Genomic DNA, 20732 nt, shown 5'->3' with positions numbered 1-20732 from the left:
GCTGGAGAGGGCGTGTGGGAACTAGGATCCCTGGCTGGAAGTAAATCACCCTGACAGAGTGCTATTGGCTTTCACCAAGGTAGATTTGTGTCAGTAAGACTTGGAGTCAGCTGCCCAGTTCTCTGCATAGACCCGTGTCAGTCGCAGCACCAACGGAGTCTAAGAAATCCCTGCAGAATGAAACCTGTGAGAAAGCAGCCTTCGGTTTGGAAGGGACCCAAGGGCATCCACGCCTCACATTCTCCATGTGCTCCTGCGGAGGAAACAAGTGGCTAGAAGCGCTGCAGCCCAGGCAGTGTCTGGTTCCCCATCAGGGCCAGCTTGCCTGCCAACCCAGGCAGGAGCCTCTTGAAGGTGAGGGGGCCTCTTGAAGCGGACCTGTGCGGGAAGCTGCTAGCCAGGCAGCTGTCAGCAATGGAACTCCCACTGCTGATTTTCATGGCTTGTCTCTGCTATTCACCAACACTCCCCTTGCCAGGCCTTAAAGAGCAGAGAGGGAAAGGGAGAAAAAAGCTAAAACTGCCTTGCAAAAGATCCACTCTGCTCAGGTGGAGTCCACAGCTGCACGAGCCTCTACCCAGCAGAGCACCTAGACCATACCTCTGATCTGTGGGGGGTGACGGGGGACAGCTGCAGTCTCCTGGTCCCAGACATAAGCACATGCTGTAGGCCCTAGTCCCTGTGAGCCTTTATCCAGGTGGAGCTGATGGCCAACAGCAGAATCCGGAAGGGCCCACCCTCTAAAAGTCAGGCCCTCCTGGCCCTGAGAGGTAGAGGGGGCCCCAGCAACCTGAGCTTTCTTCGTGCTGAAGGCTAAGGCCTTTTTCTGGACTTTGGCATAGAAGTCTCAAGTAAGGGGTAGGAAGATGCCCCCATCGTGAATGAAGCCACCCACCAAGGACCAGCTCCACGTGTGATTGGATTAAATGTCTTCATCAGGTGTGCTGTTGCCGGAGTTGAGACAGCTGGTCTTGAGCTTTCTTCCCCTGCAGAAAAGGGGCTGTGCTCCCTGGAGAGGGGAAAACAGAGGTCTCCCATTTTCTTTTTTTTTTGTCTTTCTGAGACAGCGTCTCACTATGCAGTTCAGGCTGGCCTTGAGCTCACTTTGTAGCCCAGGCTGGTCTCGAACTCGCAATGATCCTCCTGCCTCAGCCTCCCAAGTGCTGGGATTATGGGCATGCACCGCCATGCCTGGCCTCATTTTCATATAATAGAATCCTCCTCCAGGTACGGAAATAGGTCCAGCGAGGGTAGGTGACCCACACAGGGTCTCCCAAGGAACGGGTATAAAGCCAGGGGTCCTGGCTTTCTGGCCCACAATTAGAAGGCATTTGATCCGCCATCAAAATAAATACTAAAAATACCACCAGTTACCATAATCCATAATGGTCAAGCCTTGTTTCCAGTGGCTTTGCCCAAAAGGCGGTATGTTCTCTAGCTATTGTCTAAGTCACTTAAAAAATAGAAAAGCTGGAATGTTCCATTGAGAATGCAGTTCCGTCAGGCGACAGGTTCCACTGCATGGCCTAAAATTAATCAATGTTTATCAGCTGCATAAAGGATGTTGTAGTGGGATGTTTTATAGAGCAGGTAAACGGAAGGGATGGCAGCCTCGGGGAACACGTGGTGGTTCAGGGCGGTGTCCATCTCGTCCACATACTCCACCTGCAGGGAGATGTTCAGTGCCTGGGACAGGGCCGTGATCTGGATGTGGTCACACTCCATGGCCATGGGCTCCACTTCCTGCAAAGCCAAGGTGAAAACAACAAGCCAGCTTAGGCACTGCAGGCAGAGGTTGGGTCGTGGTCACAGTGTCTGTGCTGGGAAGTGCTCTTCACAGCCACCTGTAAGGCCGGGTGCTGACACCCTCATTTTACAGGAGAGGCAGGCTCAAGCAGAAGTGACACTACTACAAATCACTGGGATTGCAAAAACTGAACATGCAACTTTTTTTATTCCAGACCCTTTTACTAATCTGGAACGAGGCAGGAACTTTGCAGCCTGGCCCCAAACAAAGCTGAACAGGACCCTGTCTGGCAGTGAATCCAAGCTGAAGTGCATACAGAGGCCAGTGGTCAGTGAGTGGCCCAGTGTGGATACTGAAGAAACCACCGAGAGGCAGACCTGGGGGCAGTTGCAGTGGCCCATGGAGGCGTGCTGCTATTTGGGGCCTGCTGATTGCCACCACAGTAGGGTCAGGGTCTATCAGGCTTGATCTAACTTTCTAAAGACATCCAGATATTCATATGAAAATCACCCAGTTTTTAGATGTTGGCCACTCCTTCAGATTAAAAATACTGAAAACAAATACGCATCTCAGGACAAATCCAGACTGGAGCTGCTCCTCTGTGCTTTTATACATAGACCAGTCTAAAGCCTGGATTTTCCAGAAAGGAAATCCCCAAAACACATGCAACCTGCTAAGCCAGTTGAGGCTAAACTGCAAGTGTGACGCCCACGTCCCCTGGCCAAGGATGGCTGCTGAAACTGCAGGAGACTGACAAAAGCCAGGTTTGCATCCCCAGGGCCTGAGCCCCAGGAGAACCTACATGACTGCAGAAGTCTTTGATATCCATCTCCTCATCAACGAAATGGCGGAAGAAGTCGGCGCGGTTCCTAATGAAGGCTGACGCGAGCAGACGCAAGAACTGCACGATGCGGTCGGAGAAGCTTTGGTCGTTGAACACCGTGAGCAGGCTGGACACCGAGCTGTCCTTCTCCACCAGCTCTACCACGCTGTAAAACTGCATGCCAGGCGCCATCAGCAGGGGCGCCCCAGCAAGACCCATCCCACCCGCCAGGATGTCCTCAGAATGTTCATTTTGAGATCCTCAAGCTAAGGGATAAATCAACTGGATTCTGCCAGAGCCAAGGGCTGGGGGCTAGTGCTGTGGCCCAGAGGCATGTCTAGAGGACAGCATGGATGTCTCAGAGACTGCCTGGGTTAGAATTCCTTCATCACACATCAGCTGGGGAGGGAAGGGGTGAAGGAGGTGCCTCCTCCTCCAGAGGGGTGCAGGGCCCAGGTGCCCTGAACCCGCCAGCCCCCCAGCTGGTACCAACCCTGTCCTTCCCTAGCCCTGAGGGAGGAAGGAGAAACAGGTTCACCTAGGGACTGGGGGATTGGAAGGGCCTATTCCCATCCGCTCTGCCCACATGGAAGGCCCTGGGTCCTCAGCCAGCATGGCTCCCTCAAACTCACGGCATTAAAGAAATTCTGGAAGTTGTGCTCTTCAAAGCCAGCAGCCAGAAGGTCATTTGGGGTCTGCAGCACATGCTCTTTGAACCTGCAGGGCAAGAGACAGTGGTCACTGAGGAATCAGGTGTGCCCCATGCTGAAGGGGCCATGTCCCCAGCAGGTGACATGCTTTACCACCTTGCAAAGTTCATCCACCTGATCCCCACGCTGACATGTGCTGTCCTTCCAGCTGTGAATCAACCCAGGAGGTGCCCGTTATGTCCCCTTCACAGCTGAAGGACTACGGGGAATCATCACCCACTCCCTGAGTGCTGATCTTACTCTCCAAAGGGCTCCTGACCCTGTCCCTCTTTCCTGTGCCCATGGTCTCTGCCTTCTCACATCCTCTGGCCTGGGTGTGTCCGGCTTCCCTTCTCCTACCTTGTCCACAGGGACCCCGGGAGTGACCAGCAGCACTCTGGCCTCCACCCCTGGCACAAAGCTCTCCAAGGGATGTGTCCCCAGCACCTCATCTTTCCTCGACCCACAAGCACCCAACCACGTAGAGCAGTTCCCTGTTTGCACTTCCTCCCAGCGGCACCGACCAGGAGCTTTAGGAGACCTTGCCACACCTGGTTTATACCCCACATCAGCACCACTGAACTTCTGCATTTCCAGGAATTCTCCCAGCCAGGTGTTAACACGGCCATTATGAAGACCCAAATGGGCTGGATGTGGAGGTACATGCCTGTGATCCAGCACTCTGGATCACAGGAGGATCATAAGTTCAAGCCCAAGCCAACTTAGTGAGACCTTATCTCAAAATAAAACAGTTTAAAAAGGGCTGGGCATGTAGCTCAGGGTGAAGGCCTTAGGTTCAGTCTCCAGTGCCACAAAACAAAAACAGAACACGAAAGGGTGTAAACTTGCAATGAAATAAAGTATAAGTATACCAAAAAACAAGGATGATAAACACTCAAAACACTTTTCTATTATTCAGTATTATCTACACTCTCAAGAATCATGTGGTCTACTAGGAATGCATTATGGGAATGCTGTATGGATCATAGTGTGTGGCATTTTGGGACTCATCCTAATTCTGTGCTCAATGACCTCATGCTGGTACCTGGAAATCGATCACGACAGGAGTACTTACACTGCAGGAATCGGCAAACCGTGCTGTTAAACACTTGCTAGCACCCAACCACCCTTCCAGGCCCACCCAAAGGCCCTTCTCCGTGAGTTCTGCTGCCGCCACAAGGCTCCCAATGCACAGCCCCTTCCCGGGACCGGGACCTTTATCCCTGCCTGTGGGGACCTGGCCAGGAACCCCAGCCTGGGCCCTGGTTCCACAACCTAGAGGTCTGCGGCAGAGAGCAGACACAGCCCTAAGTAACCGGGCTGCTGCCATCTGCTGCCGTGCATAAGAAGCACAAGTGGGCGGCACTGTGGGGCCAGCTGGCACAGCCACTGACAAGGGGGAGAGAGAGATTGATTTCACAGAGGAGGATAAGGTCACAACCCCAGAGTGTGTGTGGGGCCACGTCCCTGAGGAAGAGGGCCAGGCCCCCATCCAGTCCTCCAAGGACTCTGAGTCCCCAAGAATGGGCCAGGTGAGTCTCTTGTTGCTTAGTGTGGCCCAAAGCCCAGTAGCGCAGAACCTCAGAACCACTCAAACCTAAGTGATCAGGAATGTGCATCCTAACAAGCTCCCTGGGCTCCGACAAACGTCCAAGCATACAGGCCCTGGACTGACCAAAGCACCAAGTCTACTGTCAGGTCGCCACGGCAGCAGCTCCGGACAGGGACCTTCTCTGCACTGACTTCAGGGCCAGGCTTGGCCTGGAAGACACTGGACTTCACGCCCTCAAGCCCAAGGTCAGTGGCAATGATTCAAAGCACCAAGGTGAAGCTCTGTAGTTGTTATCTGCATGGAGGGAGTCACCAGGTAAGTGCTCAGTGTGCCTCACCTGGGCTGGCCTAGACCTGTGGGCAACACAGAGGGCTGGAAGCACCCAAAAGGTCACTGATGCCGCCCGGCTGCCCTCGGCCTCACCACCGCAGCAGCTCGGCTTCCCTGGCATCAAACGCCTTGGCCAGGAGCCCCGGCTCCCTCTCCTGGAAACCCAGGGCTGAGCCAGCGCACAGCCTGGGGCAGCCCCGCCAGCCCAGCACCACTCACTTGAGGATCTCCCTGCTCTTGCCCAGCAGAGACTCGAGGTAGGAATAGCCCAGGGCGCGGTAGAAGCAGTTTCCATCCCCTTTGGTCTTGCGGATTGCGGTGAATCTTTTGCTGAGTTCCTGTGGAGAGGGAAAGACACGCAGACCCTTGCAGTCACACGGCTCTCATGGGGGCTGGTGGTGGCCTGGCCACAGGCCCCACCTACACCTCACTCCTGCCCCTCAGTCTCCCCCACTCTCATTCATTCAACAAACACATCGACTGGCCTGTTGTCAGGCGGGGAGGACCATGGCCACTGGCCCCAGGCAGCCTACAGTCGGGGGGTGACAGGTAACTAGATGATGGTGACGTAGAGGGGTACCATGGGGCAGAGGGTCCACACTAGACTCCAGAGGTCAGGGAGGGCTTCCTGGAAAAATGGGCCATCAAGAAGTGGCAGCTGGCAGCACAGAGGGATGCGTGGCGGGCACCCGTGTGAGCAGACGGCGTGGGCTGGTAGGTGGGAGCTTCCCAGGCTGACTGAGCAGTCGGGACGGTCCCCCAGATGTTTCTCCACAGTGTGAGAAATGTCCACACTGCACTCCCTGCATCCCTGCTCCTAGCAGCCAGTGGCCCTCTCCTGTGGCCTGGGTCCCTTGTCCTGCCTTATTTTGGCAGAGAAGGATGGTTTTTAGGGGGTCAGGAGTCCCAGCTTCTACTACAGTGATGAGAAGGCCCAGGCCACCTGAGGCAGGCTGGCTGAGAGGGGCTCACGAGATGGAAGACACTGGCGACAGGACTTGGAGGGCCGCCAGCCACTGCTCCTGCCCCTGCAGCTGTGCGGGGGTCTCGGGACGCCAACACCACCACCCTGTACTGCTAGCCGACACCCGGCCCGTGTGGGGGTCGTGGGGTAAGTCAGGGCAGGAGGCTGCGCCCTGGGCTGTGAGAAGCCTGAGGAGGGCTGCAGCAGCTGGCCCGTCCCGCCTAGGTGCACAGCAGGGCAGAGGTGCTGCCCGTGCTCCCATACCCGCCTCATCCCAAGAGTGATCCCCATAGCCCTGCAGTAACCACCCTTGTTCTGGGAGGTCCCCAGTGCAGTGGTCAGGAATGCAGCCCATGAGGCCAGGCTGCCTGGGTTCAAATCCCAGATCAGCCACTCAGGAACCGTGCCTTAGTTTCCTCTGCTATAAAAGGGGGATAATAGAAGGCCTTGCCTCACAGAGTTGTAATAAAGTCCTAGTGAGTAAATGAAGCTCTAGGAATCATGCTTAGCTTTTGGGGAAATTTCTTTTTTTTTTTTTGGCAAGAAAAGGATTCTTTCTGAGACACAGGCCCAGCATCAGAATATTCTGGGAGCGCCATAATTGGTCTGGGAACCTGAGCCTTCAAAGTGGCACCCACTTCTGTGTACCCAGCTCCATGTTACTGTAATTACAACCCTCATCTCTCCACCTTCTGCCTCACCTGGATTTTTCTCTGGTAAATCCTGTTTTCAGGATGATCCCGAAGAATTGATAGAATGTCACATTTTTCTGATATTAGGTTGAAAGATGTTTCACTCTGAAACACAGGGAAACAGGAAATGCTATGACCATCCCCAACTCGCCTGGGTTCACCCAGCTGATGGCCTTTTAGCTCCTGCTTGACCAGCTTCCCAGATTCCTGCCCAGACTGTCCTGGTCCCCAAACAGGACAGTCGGCGTCAGTACCATCATGAAGTGGCGCTGGTTATGGAAACGCATCCTGTAACCTGCAGACTGACTCACCTCACAAAGTATGATGCCTCAAAGCTACTGAGTCTTCCTAGAGGAGTCTGACGTGTCCCTTTGTCTCCTTCTGCCCTTCCTGTCCCATTCACTCATTTATTCTCCCATCACCTCCTGCAGATCCAGCCTATGCCAAGCATAGCATCGCATGCTGGAAACGGGGAGGGAAGAACACTCAGCGCTGCTCCAGCCCAGCAAGGCTCGGGGACTAGAGGAAAATACTGACGAGGCCAGGTACCAAGGTCGGCACCACAGGAGGCCGCCCAGAGTGGCCCTGGAGGGAGGTCGGAGGGTATCCTGGGAAGGGCGCTGAGATCTGAGTTTGCACAGCTGACTGGAAACGGAGGGTACCTTGCGCCCCACCTGCAGGTCAAGGTCACACTGTGACCCAGCTCTAAGTTAAGGTCGCTTCCAGCCTAGAAAGGCCAACATCTCCGAGTCAGGGTCTCTCCAGGCCTGAAGAGCTCAGCTGGCAGGGAGGGACCATGGCAGGGAAGGCTCCAGGCCCCGGACACTGCAGGAGGCAGCTAGGTGGACAGCCACCTCCCCGCAGGCCTTGGCTCTGCCTCGGGCTTTCCTGCCACCCATCAGGGCGCAGAAAAGTGGGTGACGCACCCCTCCTCCAACATGCCCCTCCCGTCGGCACGGGAACAGTGCAGGAGCAAGATGTTAAAGCCATTTGTGGTTTAAAATAAAGGGGCCCCCGCATGCAGCCCAGGGAGACAACTTCAGGCTGCAAGGCTGCCCTGAACTGCACTTTCTGGAAATGCACGACCCAGCCTTCTGTGCCATCATTTCTGGCCTGGAATTCTGGCCGCAGCTCCTCTTTCCAAGGATGCCTTGGCCCACAGCAGTCTGTCCCAGGGGCCCCGCAGGCTCACGGCTGATCTCAACCCACACCCCGCACTCAGAGGGGCCTCTGATGTCACAAACAGAACCTCCACTGTCTCCGTGGCAGGAACAGCCCTGTGGCTTTGAGGGTGAGTTTTCTGCCAGATTGGGCCCCCCGGGGCACACAGCTGGGCCACACAGTGAGGCCCTAGTGACTTTAGGGTCACGCCTGTCTCCACAAGGGACAGACTCTGAAGTTTCTGATAATGACCTTCCCTGGCCCCAATTCCAGTACCTGGCATCAGAACAGGGGAGAGGCTTTGGGACCCGGAAGGGGCATCTCTAAGAGGCATGGGCCATGTCTCCGAGGCCACAGGGCCAGGCAGTGGGTCCCGCTGTCCACCATCTCTAGCCACAACACAGGCAGGTAGGCTGGATGAGCCCCAGAGGAATCAGACAACAGCTCTGGGCAGTCTCTGCGGGCTGCTATCCCATCCACTCGTACCCATTTCTTCCCCACTAACAACCCCAGCTGCACCCCAGGCAGCATTATGAAAATGACAGGGCAGGGTAAAGCATGACAGCCCTACGTCCTTCCCACTCATCTTCCTGGCCTGCCTGCAGTTACAGGTGGCCACCTAACCAGAACTGGCCAGGCATCCCTTGGGAAGTCTGTCGGGCCCTCCGGGAAAGCTGTTGGATGAGAAGAACAGGGATGGCAAATCCTATTCCTTGCCCTTTCTTCCTCCCTTAAATGAAGATGCAACTTCTTTGCAGCAGCCACCCTGTGACCACAAGTTTGGAAACCAACATACAGAGGATAGTCTGATGATCTCTTGTTACCCTAAACCCACGATACATGAAGTAGTGACAGGTGCCATTATTGTGCACCTACTATATACCAAACTCTGGGACAGAGGCTCACATACCCCCGTTACCTCACTGAATCACCTCAGCAATCTCGTGAGGCCGGCATTTTTATACCCATGCTACCAACAAGACTGGGCCCCTTGTGATAGGAAGTGATTTAATGCATGCCCCTGTGCAACTCTGAAGCCGTGCAAATCCAACCATACCAAGTGCTGGGCATGCAGAACCCAGAGTCCAGCAGCTCTCAAAGGACCAGGGCTTCTGGGACACAAAAGAATGTTCTACGTAGCGGGGTGGTCGGGCTTCTTACCAGCAGGCTGGGCCCAAGCCGCTGCCCTGCAGTTGTCCCAGACAGGCAGACAGCCCGGGCCTCCCTCCAGCTCCTGGACAGGAGCTCAGGGTCTCCAAGCCGGGAGAGGCTCATCATAAGGGATCAGGGGCCATTGCTAGTGCCGCTCAGACACAGCATGAAGACATCACAGGCTGCATGTGTAGCACGGCAGAGTAGCACACGCAAAGCCCGGGGTTTCATCCCAGCAATGAAAAGGGCATCCATGACACGGGGAGGGGAAGTTAGTCTCTTCCACTTCCTTCAAGCCTTTTAACCCTGTGAAGAAGACACTCGGCTTCTACTTTACCTGGAACTCCTTTCTGCTTAGTCTCCCTTTTGAAGTCTAAGTAGACTTCTGATTCACAGCTTAAAATTGCCCTGTTTCCAGGGCAGGGTTTTTAAACTTACAGGAGCGCTTTATTGACTTCAGTGGCAAATGTGTAAAATTTTTGCTGGTTTTGATCTAAATCACAGAAGACTGACATTATTAGCACAATAAACAACAGTCACAGGTGTGCAGTTAATTTTGTGTTCACACTGTGGGCTGGTGCCACAAATATGGGTGGGATCTCAGAAGTCCCAGTCTTAATACCCCCCCCCTCCTTGACTAGACCTCAAAGGGGCCCTCAGGCACTGCGGAAGGCACAGTGTACCAGCCCGTCAGTACCCCTTCATCCTGACTTCATTCCAAGTCCTATTACTTCACTAGCAATGCATTTGGACTTTATAAAACCTTGCTTTTGCAGAGAGCTGAGTTAAGTTATGGCTTGAGGCTTTTAAAACAGTGAATTAAAAAGCAGAACAACCGTATCTAAGGCTGCTTGTGCTTGAACTGGCGCAAACAAGAAAAAGCAGACCCCCCTCCCCAATGTCGGGGCAGGGAGGTCACAGAAGGACACGCAGCTGGCTATATTCACTTAGCAGATGCCGAGGAGGTAACGCTGGCAAAGCGGAAACGCGTTTAAGCAGTTAATCCTCAATAAGAAGAAACAAGCACTTCCCTGTAGAAAGCCTCCATCCCTTGTCAAAATGAGGCACCTTCACAGGTGGTCAGGAGAGGAGTGAGGCAGGACAGGCCAGGAAGCCCAAGCAGGCGCTCCATTTGCCAACTTAGCATAAACTCTGCATTTGGCAAATTCACTTACGCTATTTGACGCTAATGCATACACGCTAGACAGCAGCCAGGGTCCCAGCTCCCCTGCACCTTGGTTCCTGTGCTCCCTCAGTTTATCCCTTTTCCCCAATCTCTGCTCCCATCCCTCCATTCGCCAGCCCTCCACATCTCAGGTACGTCTCTCTGTATCCATCTTCTAAAATTATTATGATTTAACACACATCACACGAAATACACTGTTATAACCATATTTTTTTTTCCGGTACCAGGAATCGAACTCACAACCTTGCGCTTGCCAGGCAGGTGCTGTGCCGCTGAGCTAAATCCCCAGCCCCTGTTGTAACCATAAGCGCACATTCACACTTGTGCAGCCTTCGCCACTCTCCATCTCCAGAGCGACTCCTTCCCAGTCTGAAGCTCCGTCCCCATCAAATACCACCTCCGTGCGCCCTCCTCCTCCAGGCTCTGGCCCTCGCTTTTCTACTTGGTCTTTATGAGTTTGACTAGAGACCTACAGTCCATTATACATTCATACAAATGGAATGTAGCTGTCTTTTAAAAAAGTTTTTATGTGTTTGTGTTTTAAGTTTGCACGCACGTTATTCTGTAGGTACTGTGGCTCTTTTTCTTGGCTCAGTATTACTTAGGATCCACCCTCCTGACAAGCAGCCAGGACAGGGCTCCTCCAGTCACAGAAGACAGAACCTTAGGTTGGCTCGCGCGCCCCCTAGTGGTCTCAGGTGTGTTTACTGGGGCATCCAGGTGACACAACGTTGGCCCTTCAAGTCTGCCTAGCACACCTCCAGGATGACCCCAAGTCCTCATCCACTTGCACACCCGCAAAAACCACAAGCGCAGACCTGTCCCCTCCCCCCAGTGAGACAAGAGACTCAAACCCAAGGCAGAACCCGGGATACACACTCCCATGGATGGCTCATAAATCAGGAGCAGTGCTCTGAGGGTGACCTCAGCTGGCGCTAATTAGTATTTGCTTCTAAAACCTGGGCTGTGAAAATTTCCAGGAAGTTATGCAGAAGGAGCAGAGAGGCCACATCTGATCATCCTGCCAGAGCTAATCAGGCCACATGAAAGAATTTTAGCTCTTTAATTGCTGGTTTGGAAATAGATATAATGACTTAAGTCAGGCAGATAGCGCCTCGGCGTGGAAACAGCTGTGAACAGGATACGGTGACGAACTCAGCAGCCAGGCCTCGAGGTCACACCTCGGACCATAAACACCCACCCCATCCCTTCTGTGGTCCAACGCTGCGCCAGCGAGCAATGCCAGCTCCTGGCCAGCGCATCTCCCTCTGCACTGCCCCCGATGTGAGCCTCTTAACCAGGCCCTCACCCCTGCAGCCACCGCTCACCCTGCAGCCTGAACTCAGGCCGCCACCTGGTTCCCAAAAGAGGCTGGGGGCAGGGCAGGTTCAGAACTGGGCACCTGCCCTCGAGGAAGGTCCAAGTCTCTTCCAGACTGGCCTGGCCCTGCCTGCTGGGGGCTGGGTCTCTGCAGTGGGCTGTTCAAAGCCCTAGAAGCAAACAACCTTTTAGCTGTCTGGTCAGGATAGGGTATATAATAGATATGTCTTAAAACAACACAAATTTCATCTCTTAGAGTTGGAGGTCAGAAGACCAACATGAACCACTTGGGTAGAGTCAAGATGAGGATGGGCGGTGCCCCTCCAGGGCTCCGGGGTCTCAGCTGCCCTGCCCTCCTCCGCTGCTGGAAGCTGCCCGCATTCCCTGGTGCTCGACCCCCTTAGACCTCTCTTTCTACTGTCGCCTCTACTGACACCGAGTCCCCTACTGCTTGTCCCTCAGAAGCTGTGGTCACACCACTGCACCTACCCGCATGACTCAGGGTCACCTTCCCATCTCAGGTCCTTAGTCACATCTGCAAAGCCCCCTCACATGGTCATAGGTTCTGGGAAAGAGGCCATGAGCATCTTTTGGCAGGGGCTGCTACTCAGTTTCCTGTATGTTCCCTCTCAGCTGTTTGGCTAGGACATTTGAGAAGACCCTGGACGTGGGCTCCAGCCACCTGGGTTACAGTTTCTGGGTGGCTTTGGAGAGACCCTGAGTCTGGGCACTGTCCCCTCCCACACAGTGTCTGGACTCAGACAAGATCTTCCCAGCGAACCCTTAGGTATTCATCTACCAGGCCCCATCTAAGCAGCATCTCCCAATTCACCTGTTCTAACCTCTCTTGCTCCATCCCCTGCTACCCCAGATTTCTCCAGCTCCCTAGAATACCCCGCCAATCAGCCAGAGCACCGCCCCCAAACCTAGGAGCACTCTTCTACTTTTCCACTTTATTGGCTCTGCTCCTGAGTCCACAGTACGCACCTGCACCATCTTCCCCAAGCAGGCTGCAAGAAAGTACCAAGCAACCTCCTGGCCTCCTCCACAAACAGCCAGTGCAAGCTGCTTAAAAGATGAGAAGACACCCTCAATACCCTCTGCTCAATACTTCAATACACTCTGCTATGGTTGGAGATCTGTCCATTCCCAAACTCGCGTTGTGATTTGTCACTGCAACAGCAGCAAAAAGGCAAAGGTCTGCCCTCATGAGTGAACTAATGCCATTATCCATTATCATGAAGCACATTCACCCCCTCTTGGTCTCTCTAGCCCTCTCCATGCACCATGTGATGCCTTCTATCATGTTATGACACAGCAGGATGATGCTAGCCTGATGCCAGCACCTTGCTTACAGACTTCCCCAGCCTCTAGATCTATTTGCCTAATAAATCTCTGTTCATTATAAATTACTCAGTCTGTGATATTTTCTTAGAGTAGCTGTTGCTCTAACAAATGCCTGAAAATAGTAATGGCAGTGGCCTTGGAAGCGGGTGATAGACAGAAGCTGGGACAATTCTGAAGTGCATGCTGGAGAGAGCCTATATTACCATGAATGAAGCATTAAGGACAATGCTTAATGGGTTGGACTCAAGAAGGAGAGCTGTAGGCAAAGTCTGAATCTTCTTAGAGACTGCTTAAGTGGTGGTGAGTAGAGTGTTGATACAAATCTGGACAGTAAAGGCCAGGCCGATAAGGTCTCAGCTGGAAATAACGAACGCCATCCTCATCACAAGAGAACTTTCCCAAGGGCTCTGTGAAAGGGAGAATTTAAGAGGATACCTGGTAGAAGAACTCTCTAAGCAGCAAAGCAGTCCGGCTTCTGGGTATCTTAACACCTTCCTGTTAACCTGAACCACCAGTGGTACATGCACAGCTCTCCCATTGGGCAGCTTGTACTACTGGTGGTAGAAGTGGTACAGTCACGCACAGGACAATCATGTATGTACCACCAGTGGTTCAAGGTACCTAGCAGTAAGACATATGAATTACAGCTCCATTGTGAACATGTTAGCCACAGAGAGTAAAATGTGAGTGGAGGGAAATGCTTTAAAGATGATCTTAATAATTCAAGGGACTGAAAGATGAGGAAAATTTGCAATCTGGTCATGTAAGAAATGAAACAGCATCTGCACATCTATGAGACAGCAAAACAAAGGTGGGGCCAAGCAGCCATTTTGCTATAGGGATGAGTGTGGCTAGAAAGGAGCCTGGTGCTACCTGCTCTACCCAAGCATCTGCTCCCTATATTCGTGGCAGCCTATACTCCTGGTGGCCAGCTGTGGCTTGGGCAAGTCTGGGTAGGTCCAGTGCTGTGGCCCCAGAGGCCATAGCTGTGTGATAGAATTCCTGTGGGGCTACCTTGCAGGCCTGCAGACCTCAGAGCTATGGAGCCAGGGCTTTCTTCATCTAGATCTCAAAGAATACTGCAGGCAAAGAGACCCCATCATAGGACACGGCTACTGGACAGCTTTGCAGAGCTACAGGAAAGGACAGCTTCCATGACCCTGACTATAGAGCTACCAGTGTGCACCAGCACCCCAGGGAGCTGCAGAGATGAGGCTCCAAGCTGTGCAACTGTTTCCCAGGCTGTGCCCAGCAAAGACCCATTGTGGGCTGCTCAAAGCCCTGGGGGCCCAATCCCTGCCCATTGGGTCCAGGAGGCGGGAAGTAAGAGTCAAGGAAGGTTATTCTGAGAACCTCAAGATGTAAAGTTGTTCACCCTAGTGGGTGTTGGACTTACTCAGGACCAGTACCCCTTCCTTCTTGCCTACTTCTCCTTTGGAAGGCAGCGTCCATCCCATGCCTGTCCCACCATAGCATCTTGAATGTGCATAATTTGCATAGCTTCCTGCTGCATAGCTGGAGAGCAATCTGCCTTGGAATGCAGCCTGCCTGGGTCTCACGCATACCAGATTCACGTTGAGAGACTCTCGACTTTGGGCTTTTGTGTGGGTCTGGAATGAGTTAAAACTTTGGGGGGTACTGGGTGGAATGAGTGCATTTTGTACGAGAGAAGGGGGGCAGCAAAGACAGGATGCTGTGGCTTAGATGTCCCCTCCCAAACCCATGCTGGAATTTACCTGTTACTATAACAGGATTAACAGGCAGGAGATTAAGCAGCATTTAGGCCATATGGGCTCCCCATCACGGCTGGACTAATTCGTTTCATGGGAGATCTGCCCAGCCCCCTACCTCGGGCCCTTCTCCTATCCTTCCGCTGTGTGATGCCTTCTGTCACACTAGGATACAACAAGGACACTAGCCCTGGAGCTTAGACTTCCCAGCCTCCAGAACTGCAGGTCAATATATTTCTGGTCATTATAAATTCCCCAGTCTCTGGTATTTTATTATAGCAGCACAAGCTAGGTAAGACACTCCCCAGTAGCTTCCTCCTTTAGAGACTCGATGTTTTGACCACAGTCTCCCAGCTCTGACCTCATCTGGCCCTTGCTCACCTTGCTCTGAATCTCAGGCACGACAGCCTTCTTTCAGTTCCTCCCACAGGACACGCCCACGTTCACCTTGAGGCCTTTCCTTCTCCGGGGATGCCCGTGTGCCCCTTCATATGCCTTGGGTGATGCTGCCCCTCAGAGAGGCCTTCCAGGACCACCTCACCTGTCCCCATGGCCTTACTTTGCTTTCGTTCTTCAGGCCGTGATAAGACACGGCCACTGGTGTACTTACACTGTCTCCCTCTGCTAGCAGGTCAACTGCACCGGGACAGGGACTTCACCTGTCACTGCTGAATCTCCAGTGCCCGGCACACAGTAATGCTCCAAAAATGGACACGGAGTGTTAAAAGTTGAACTGGGTCCCCGAGAATTTCTATGCCAATGTCCCAGCTTCCAGACCTCAGAACGTGACCTTATTTGGGAACAGGATCACTACAGATGCAATTAGCTAAGATGAGGTCACACGGGGGGAGCTGGGCCCCTACTCCTATGGCTGGGGTCCCTGTAAAAGGGGACACTTGGACACATACTCAGGGAGAATGCCCCACGCAGGCTGGGGTGCTCTGCCACAGGCCTGGGACCTACCAGAAGCTCCGAGCAAGGCTGGGCCAGACCCCCTTCCCAGCACCCTCGGAGGCTTCCTGGCCCTGCACACACCTTGATCTTGAACTTCTGACCTCCTCAGAGTGAGACAATGAATTCTTATTGTTCTGCGCCACCAGCTCGTGGCCCTTGCTACAGCAGCCCCAGAAATGGATGCACTGTGTTCACAAGGTCTCCAACTCCAGAGCAGCCACCCGAGACCGTCTCTCACCTGTCCTGAATGTCATGCTCCCTCTCTTTGCTGCAACCCAACTCCACAGCTCAGCACACGAAGCCCTTCATTCTGACCCCACTAAAGCTTCCAGACTCACCTCAGGGCTCCCCCAAGTATCCTGCACCTATGGAGGCTGCTGACTTTTACCAGGATACCTCGCTCTTGACCATATTTCAAGACCACTAAGCCCACTGTCCCTGCTGCTTGGAATGTACCTTCCGACGAATCCTTTCTGAACACTCCTATACATCCTTCAATACCCTGCTCAAAAGATCTCCTCAGGGAAGCCTTCCCCAACACTCCTCACTCCTCGGAATGCACTGCACTTCTTGGTCAGCCACATAGGCTGTGTCAGTTGCTCAGGGTCTGCCTGTGTCCAGCTCTGGCCTGGCCAACAGGCATCAAGCTCCAAGACAGGCGGGCTCATCAATGCCCAGCACAGGCCCGACTAGGGTGCATGCACACCTGCGGAGGGGGGTGCTTGTTTGATAAATGACAGGATGAAGTGTAACAAGACCCTGAGGTTTTACTGTTTGTGTCACACACTCACTGAGTCCCCAAATGCTAACTGTACCTGGAGTGTGCATGAAACCCCGCTCCCACCTGCAGCCTTCCCAGCTGCAGCACCTGCTCTCCCAAGGGCTTCATGTTTCCACCTGGGACCCTCCCTCACGCTCTGCCCAGTGGCTTTGACACAGAAAGCAAGGAAGACGCTGTATTTTCCAAGGACCCTGTCTTCTATCCCCCTCCTCGCCGTCCCCAGCTCAACATAAAAACCCACTACCAAGAGAGCCCAGAGCCCAGCATGGTGCCCGGCACACCACAGTACTCAGTAAGTGCCGCGTGAACAGGAAGGCCCACACCCGGACAGCCTCCACGGCCACCCCCACGGTGCCCAGGCAGATGTCCCACGTAGGCTTAAGCACTGCGTCCCTCTGCGGGGGACCCAAGCCCCCTGATGGGTGAGGACCAGGTGCCTGGACCCCCCATCCGGTCTCCTGAGTCCCGGGCAGATGGGAGGGCGGAGTCAGCAGCCTCCCTGTGTAGCAAAGGGACAGAAGTTGAGGTTCCTGCTCCTGGTGTGTTCCTGGTGCGTTCTCAGCGCTCCAGTGGGGGCCAGCGGACACGTTAAGGTTGGCTAATGCCATTACTACCCCAGCTCCCACTGCCCCCCGGAGGGTGAAGCAAAACAGAGGGCCCCTTTCCAGTGCCCCTTGGGCACCAGGGAGAAGCGGGAAACTGATGCTTCCAGATGCCCTGGAGCTCCCCCAGCCACACTCAGCAGGTGGCTGGCAGCTCAGAGGCCCTGGCTGCCCACACCACACTCAGAGCCGGCCCCAGCTCCACAGCACCCTGCAGAAGCGACCCATTTTCCCGCGCAGGAAGGGAGGAGGCCAAGTACAAAGAACCAGGCACCTGTGCACATCCATTTCCAGCATCCGGTTATCAGAGCAAAGTCTGCGGCTAAACACCTGGGCTCCACACCATGGCCGCAGGGGGTCCTCACAGCAGCCCAGAATACAGGTGTGCAAAGGGAACCCACCCACGCTTCTCACGTTCCAAGGGGTAGAAGCGAGACATCCATCAGTGCTCACAATCTACAAGCTCCCAGGGGCCACTGCTCAGGGCTGCAGGGAGCTTGGGGTGACCATCATGCAACAAGCCTGACCTCCATGGCAACCTGATGTAACAAAGAGAGCACTGGACCGGGTTCCAGAGGCTCGGATCCAACTCCCAACCCAGGTGCCGTCACGATGGGTTCTGGCGCTTTCCCTGTCTGGTCTGTTTCCCCTCCTGTTCACACCTTTCCGCTTGGCCAGGACTCTGGATCAGGGTTTCTGGGCCGCTTTCCCTGGACCCCTAACTCACTTGCTGCAACCTGAGGCCGTCTCCCCAAGTGGGTCCTGGCTCCAAAGACTTGCTGGCATCCGGGGACAAGCGACTCAGCCACCTGGGCAGAGCTGGACAGAGGGGCAGAGGCGGTGGTCTGCGATAGCAGAGCCTTCGGGGTGCGGCTTCGAGCTGTCGGTAGGAGGAGGGCTCCTTAACAAAGCAGGGCACCCTGAGCACCCGTTGCAGTCGAAGGCACCTACCGTGCGACTTCAAGTGGCACTTGGAGAGGACGCACCGAGGACAGGGACCTCGGGCCAAGCTGGGCTGGGCGTCCCGGGGAGCCAGTGGGGCTCGCTCCTGTCCCGGGAACCAATTAGGACTCAGGGTTCCTGGGGGTGGGAACGCAGCGGGGACCGCGCAGGGGACTGAGCTCTCGATCGCACATGCGCAGGTCGGCGACCCCGCCCCCGCGCCCCCTCCCCGCTCCCCCTTCCCATTTTCCCCCAGTGCTACTGACCATAGTGAACGGAGCTGTGGGACCGCGTCCCGCCCCAGCGAGGAGTGATCTGGTGCCAGAAGGTACCACGAGAGGCGCCGGTCGGCTCCACTGTGGGGTCGGGCGGCGTGGGCCTCGAGGGCGTGGGGTGTGCGGAGAATACACCCGACCGCTCCGCAAACCAAAGGCTAGACCTCCACTGTGTCCCAGCAAGACACACGCCCCGCGATTGGCGTGGGCAGCGAGCAATCAGAGGCCGGGCCGCAGGACGTCACAGAAAGTGGGTGGGACTTCAAGCAGTTTCAGCCTATGTTTTAGGATATATTTGACAGGGTACCGCCCCTTTTTAAAGACACAGAAAACTTTTAACTGGCAAAGGAGTTAGCCCAACCCAGAAAGACGTGTCCTCCTTTTGTGAAGGTTGAAGGGCTTTTAACTAAAACTACAAACTGTCTTCTGGAAGATTAGCTGGCCCTCATTAGTTCACAAAGTCACGTAAGTATAGTTTGCCCAAGATCAGAGGACAGGCACTTAGGAAACGCGTGTCCAGTAACATTGTTACTTACCTGATACTAAATAACCTCTTCTAACTTGTGAATCAGTAGGTTGCCACGCACCCAATTAATGTTTGTTGAATGAATACATTTTCAGGATGGTTGACTGTATGGCTCTGGAATTGTAGGACTATATAGGAGGCGCAGACCGTGAACAGGTGTAGTTGACTCACCTGCGTACAAGCTCATTATTACTGGACATCAAACAAAGAGCAGCTATCATTGAGACGCTCATTTGCAGAGCTCAGGGGAGCTACTGCTGGTGAGGGAGTGGGGGAGATCCTCCAGTACCTTGCAGGCATCCGTTTCGTAAGTACAGGCACTTGCACGGGTCTACTTTGGAATTTTTGAGTTTTGATCTTTTCCTAGGCTAGTAATGTGCGATCTCTGGAGACGCTGGCCTGTGGCTCCGGGTCAGCTTTGCACTTCAGGTGGGAAAATGGATATTCTCCTGCACGCTGTGTTGCTGAGCTAGGGTGTTCGGTAGTTAGGTGTGTTAAATGCACTTTTGGCTTATGATATTTGCAAGTCATGATAGTTTACTGCTTGCAACCCCATCGAAGGTCGAGGAGCATGCATATTGATACATACTGTCCTAAGTAGCCCCCACCCCATCCCTCCAGGTATCATATCCTGGATGGTCAGTGTGGTGTCGGAGGAGGCACAGAAGCGGGAGGAACAGGGGCTAACCATTTGCACTGTGCGGTTATAGACAGCACTTACTAGCAGACACTGTCCTAGACTTTCAGCATGTGTTATCTTACTTACTTCTCATGCCTAGTTTATGGGGTTAGTGCTCTTGTTATGACCCCTATTTTACAGATGTAGATCCTAAAGGACAGAAAGACAGTTACCCCACACAAGCACATTCACTTAGCCCCAGGCTGTCTGATGCCAGAGCTGGCATTGTTGTGTGGAACCCAGGACCTTGTGCATGTTAGGCAAGCACTCTGTGTGCAAGCCACGTGCCCAGCCCCCTGAGCAGGGTTTGAATTCACTCTTCGAAGGAATCATGCGCATAGTTATAGGCACCATGGAGTCCCCACACCCTTATTTGCTTTTGGGAAGTTTCTGCTCTATATTTTTTGCTTTCACCTGTTTTTAGATGGGGATCTTACTATGTCACCGAGGTTGGCCTTGAGTTCCTGGGCTCAAGAGATCCTCCAGCCTCGGCCTCCCACATGGCTGGGACTACTGGCCACTCTGCATTTTTTTATAGCCAAGGAAGCCAAAGAAGTGATAGGAGTAGGTGCTGCTGAGCAAAGAGTGGCCTTGCTGGGCTGGCTCCCTGGACTGCTGACCCCTCATCCATTTCTTGCTCCGGGACGCGAGGCACCCCTCAGTGGAGGAATGACAGAGTCATGCAGGGCGCCATGGGGTACAGCTGAGGAGTCTTTGTCAGCTGAGATTCCCAGGAGCCCGTGAGTTGGGCTGCGGCATTAGCTCCTCTCTCCTCCCTTCCGCGGGCCACAGCAGCTGCAGAGGGAGTCCCACACTGGCACGTGGAAGAACCCCTGTTCTGGAGACCATAAAGACCCAGGGCCCCTGGCTCTGGGATCTGTCACACACTTCTGTGTGTCCTCAGGCACCTCCCAGACCCTCTCTGAGTTTTTAACCCCTCATTCAGTGACAGGGTTGGGCAATATGAGTGATTTTAGAAAAACGTATTTAGCCATGAGGTCTTTCAACAAGAAGACACTGAATCGCAATATGTATGTAAGGGAGTCTTTCCTCAGTGAAAAAATGAAGCGGCTTTCCTCAGTGAAGCAGCTCACTTAGGCAGAGAAATGCTCTCTTCCTCCTGAAACTGCACAGGCTTCTTCGGAACTCTAGAAAGGTGACTGGAAGAGAAAAGTGTTCCGAGTTTCTGCTTCTGGTGAGTGGAGGAGCTGGGTTGGGCTGAAAGGCGAGCTGCCCTTCAGGGGCTGCCCCGGGAAGGGCTACCGAGTTCTGTCTGGAAG

The 20732-nt window shown here is 54.0% G+C and overlaps 1 protein-coding gene across 2 annotated transcripts; it reads right to left on the bottom strand.

Moving 5' to 3' along the window:
* Nucleotides 1–1495: 1495 nt before the first annotated feature.
* Otub2 (OTU deubiquitinase, ubiquitin aldehyde binding 2) lies at nt 1496–18323 on the bottom strand. Of its 2 annotated transcripts, XM_005390363.2 has the most exons (7): nt 18239–18323; nt 17758–17910; nt 6807–6902; nt 5361–5479; nt 3203–3287; nt 2550–2744; nt 1496–1743 (listed from the first exon to the last, which is right to left on the bottom strand). In XM_005390363.2, the coding sequence occupies exons 1-7, from the start codon at nt 18239–18241 to the stop codon at nt 1537–1539; spliced, it is 858 nt and encodes a 285-aa protein (XP_005390420.1). In that variant the 5' UTR covers nt 18242–18323; the 3' UTR covers nt 1496–1536. The 2 variants fall into 2 exon arrangements, with proteins under 2 accessions (XP_005390420.1, XP_005390421.1); XM_005390364.2 differs by lacking the exon at nt 17758–17910 and having other exon boundaries at nt 18239–18322.
* Nucleotides 18324–20732: the final 2409 nt, after the last annotated feature.

This window comes from Chinchilla lanigera, unplaced genomic scaffold, assembly GCF_000276665.1.
Source record: "Chinchilla lanigera isolate Chin_1 unplaced genomic scaffold, ChiLan1.0 scaffold00037, whole genome shotgun sequence".
In the NCBI taxonomy this organism is placed as follows: Eukaryota; Metazoa; Chordata; class Mammalia; order Rodentia; family Chinchillidae; genus Chinchilla; species Chinchilla lanigera.
Note: the sequence above shows the minus strand (reverse complement) of the source record. Positions and strands in the feature narration are given on the sequence as shown.

What these genes read in the sequence shown, in the direction of transcription:
- Otub2 (XM_005390363.2), bottom strand. An exon ending in ACGGCCTCAGGTTGCAGCAA is followed by an intron (nt 6,903 to 17,757) that starts GTGAGTTAGGGG and finishes CCTGTGTTTCAG; the next exon opens with AGTGAAACATCTTTCAACCT. An exon ending in AAGAGCAGGGAGATCCTCAA is followed by an intron (nt 3,288 to 5,360) that starts GTGAGTGGTGCT and finishes CTTGCCCTGCAG; the next exon opens with GTTCAAAGAGCATGTGCTGC.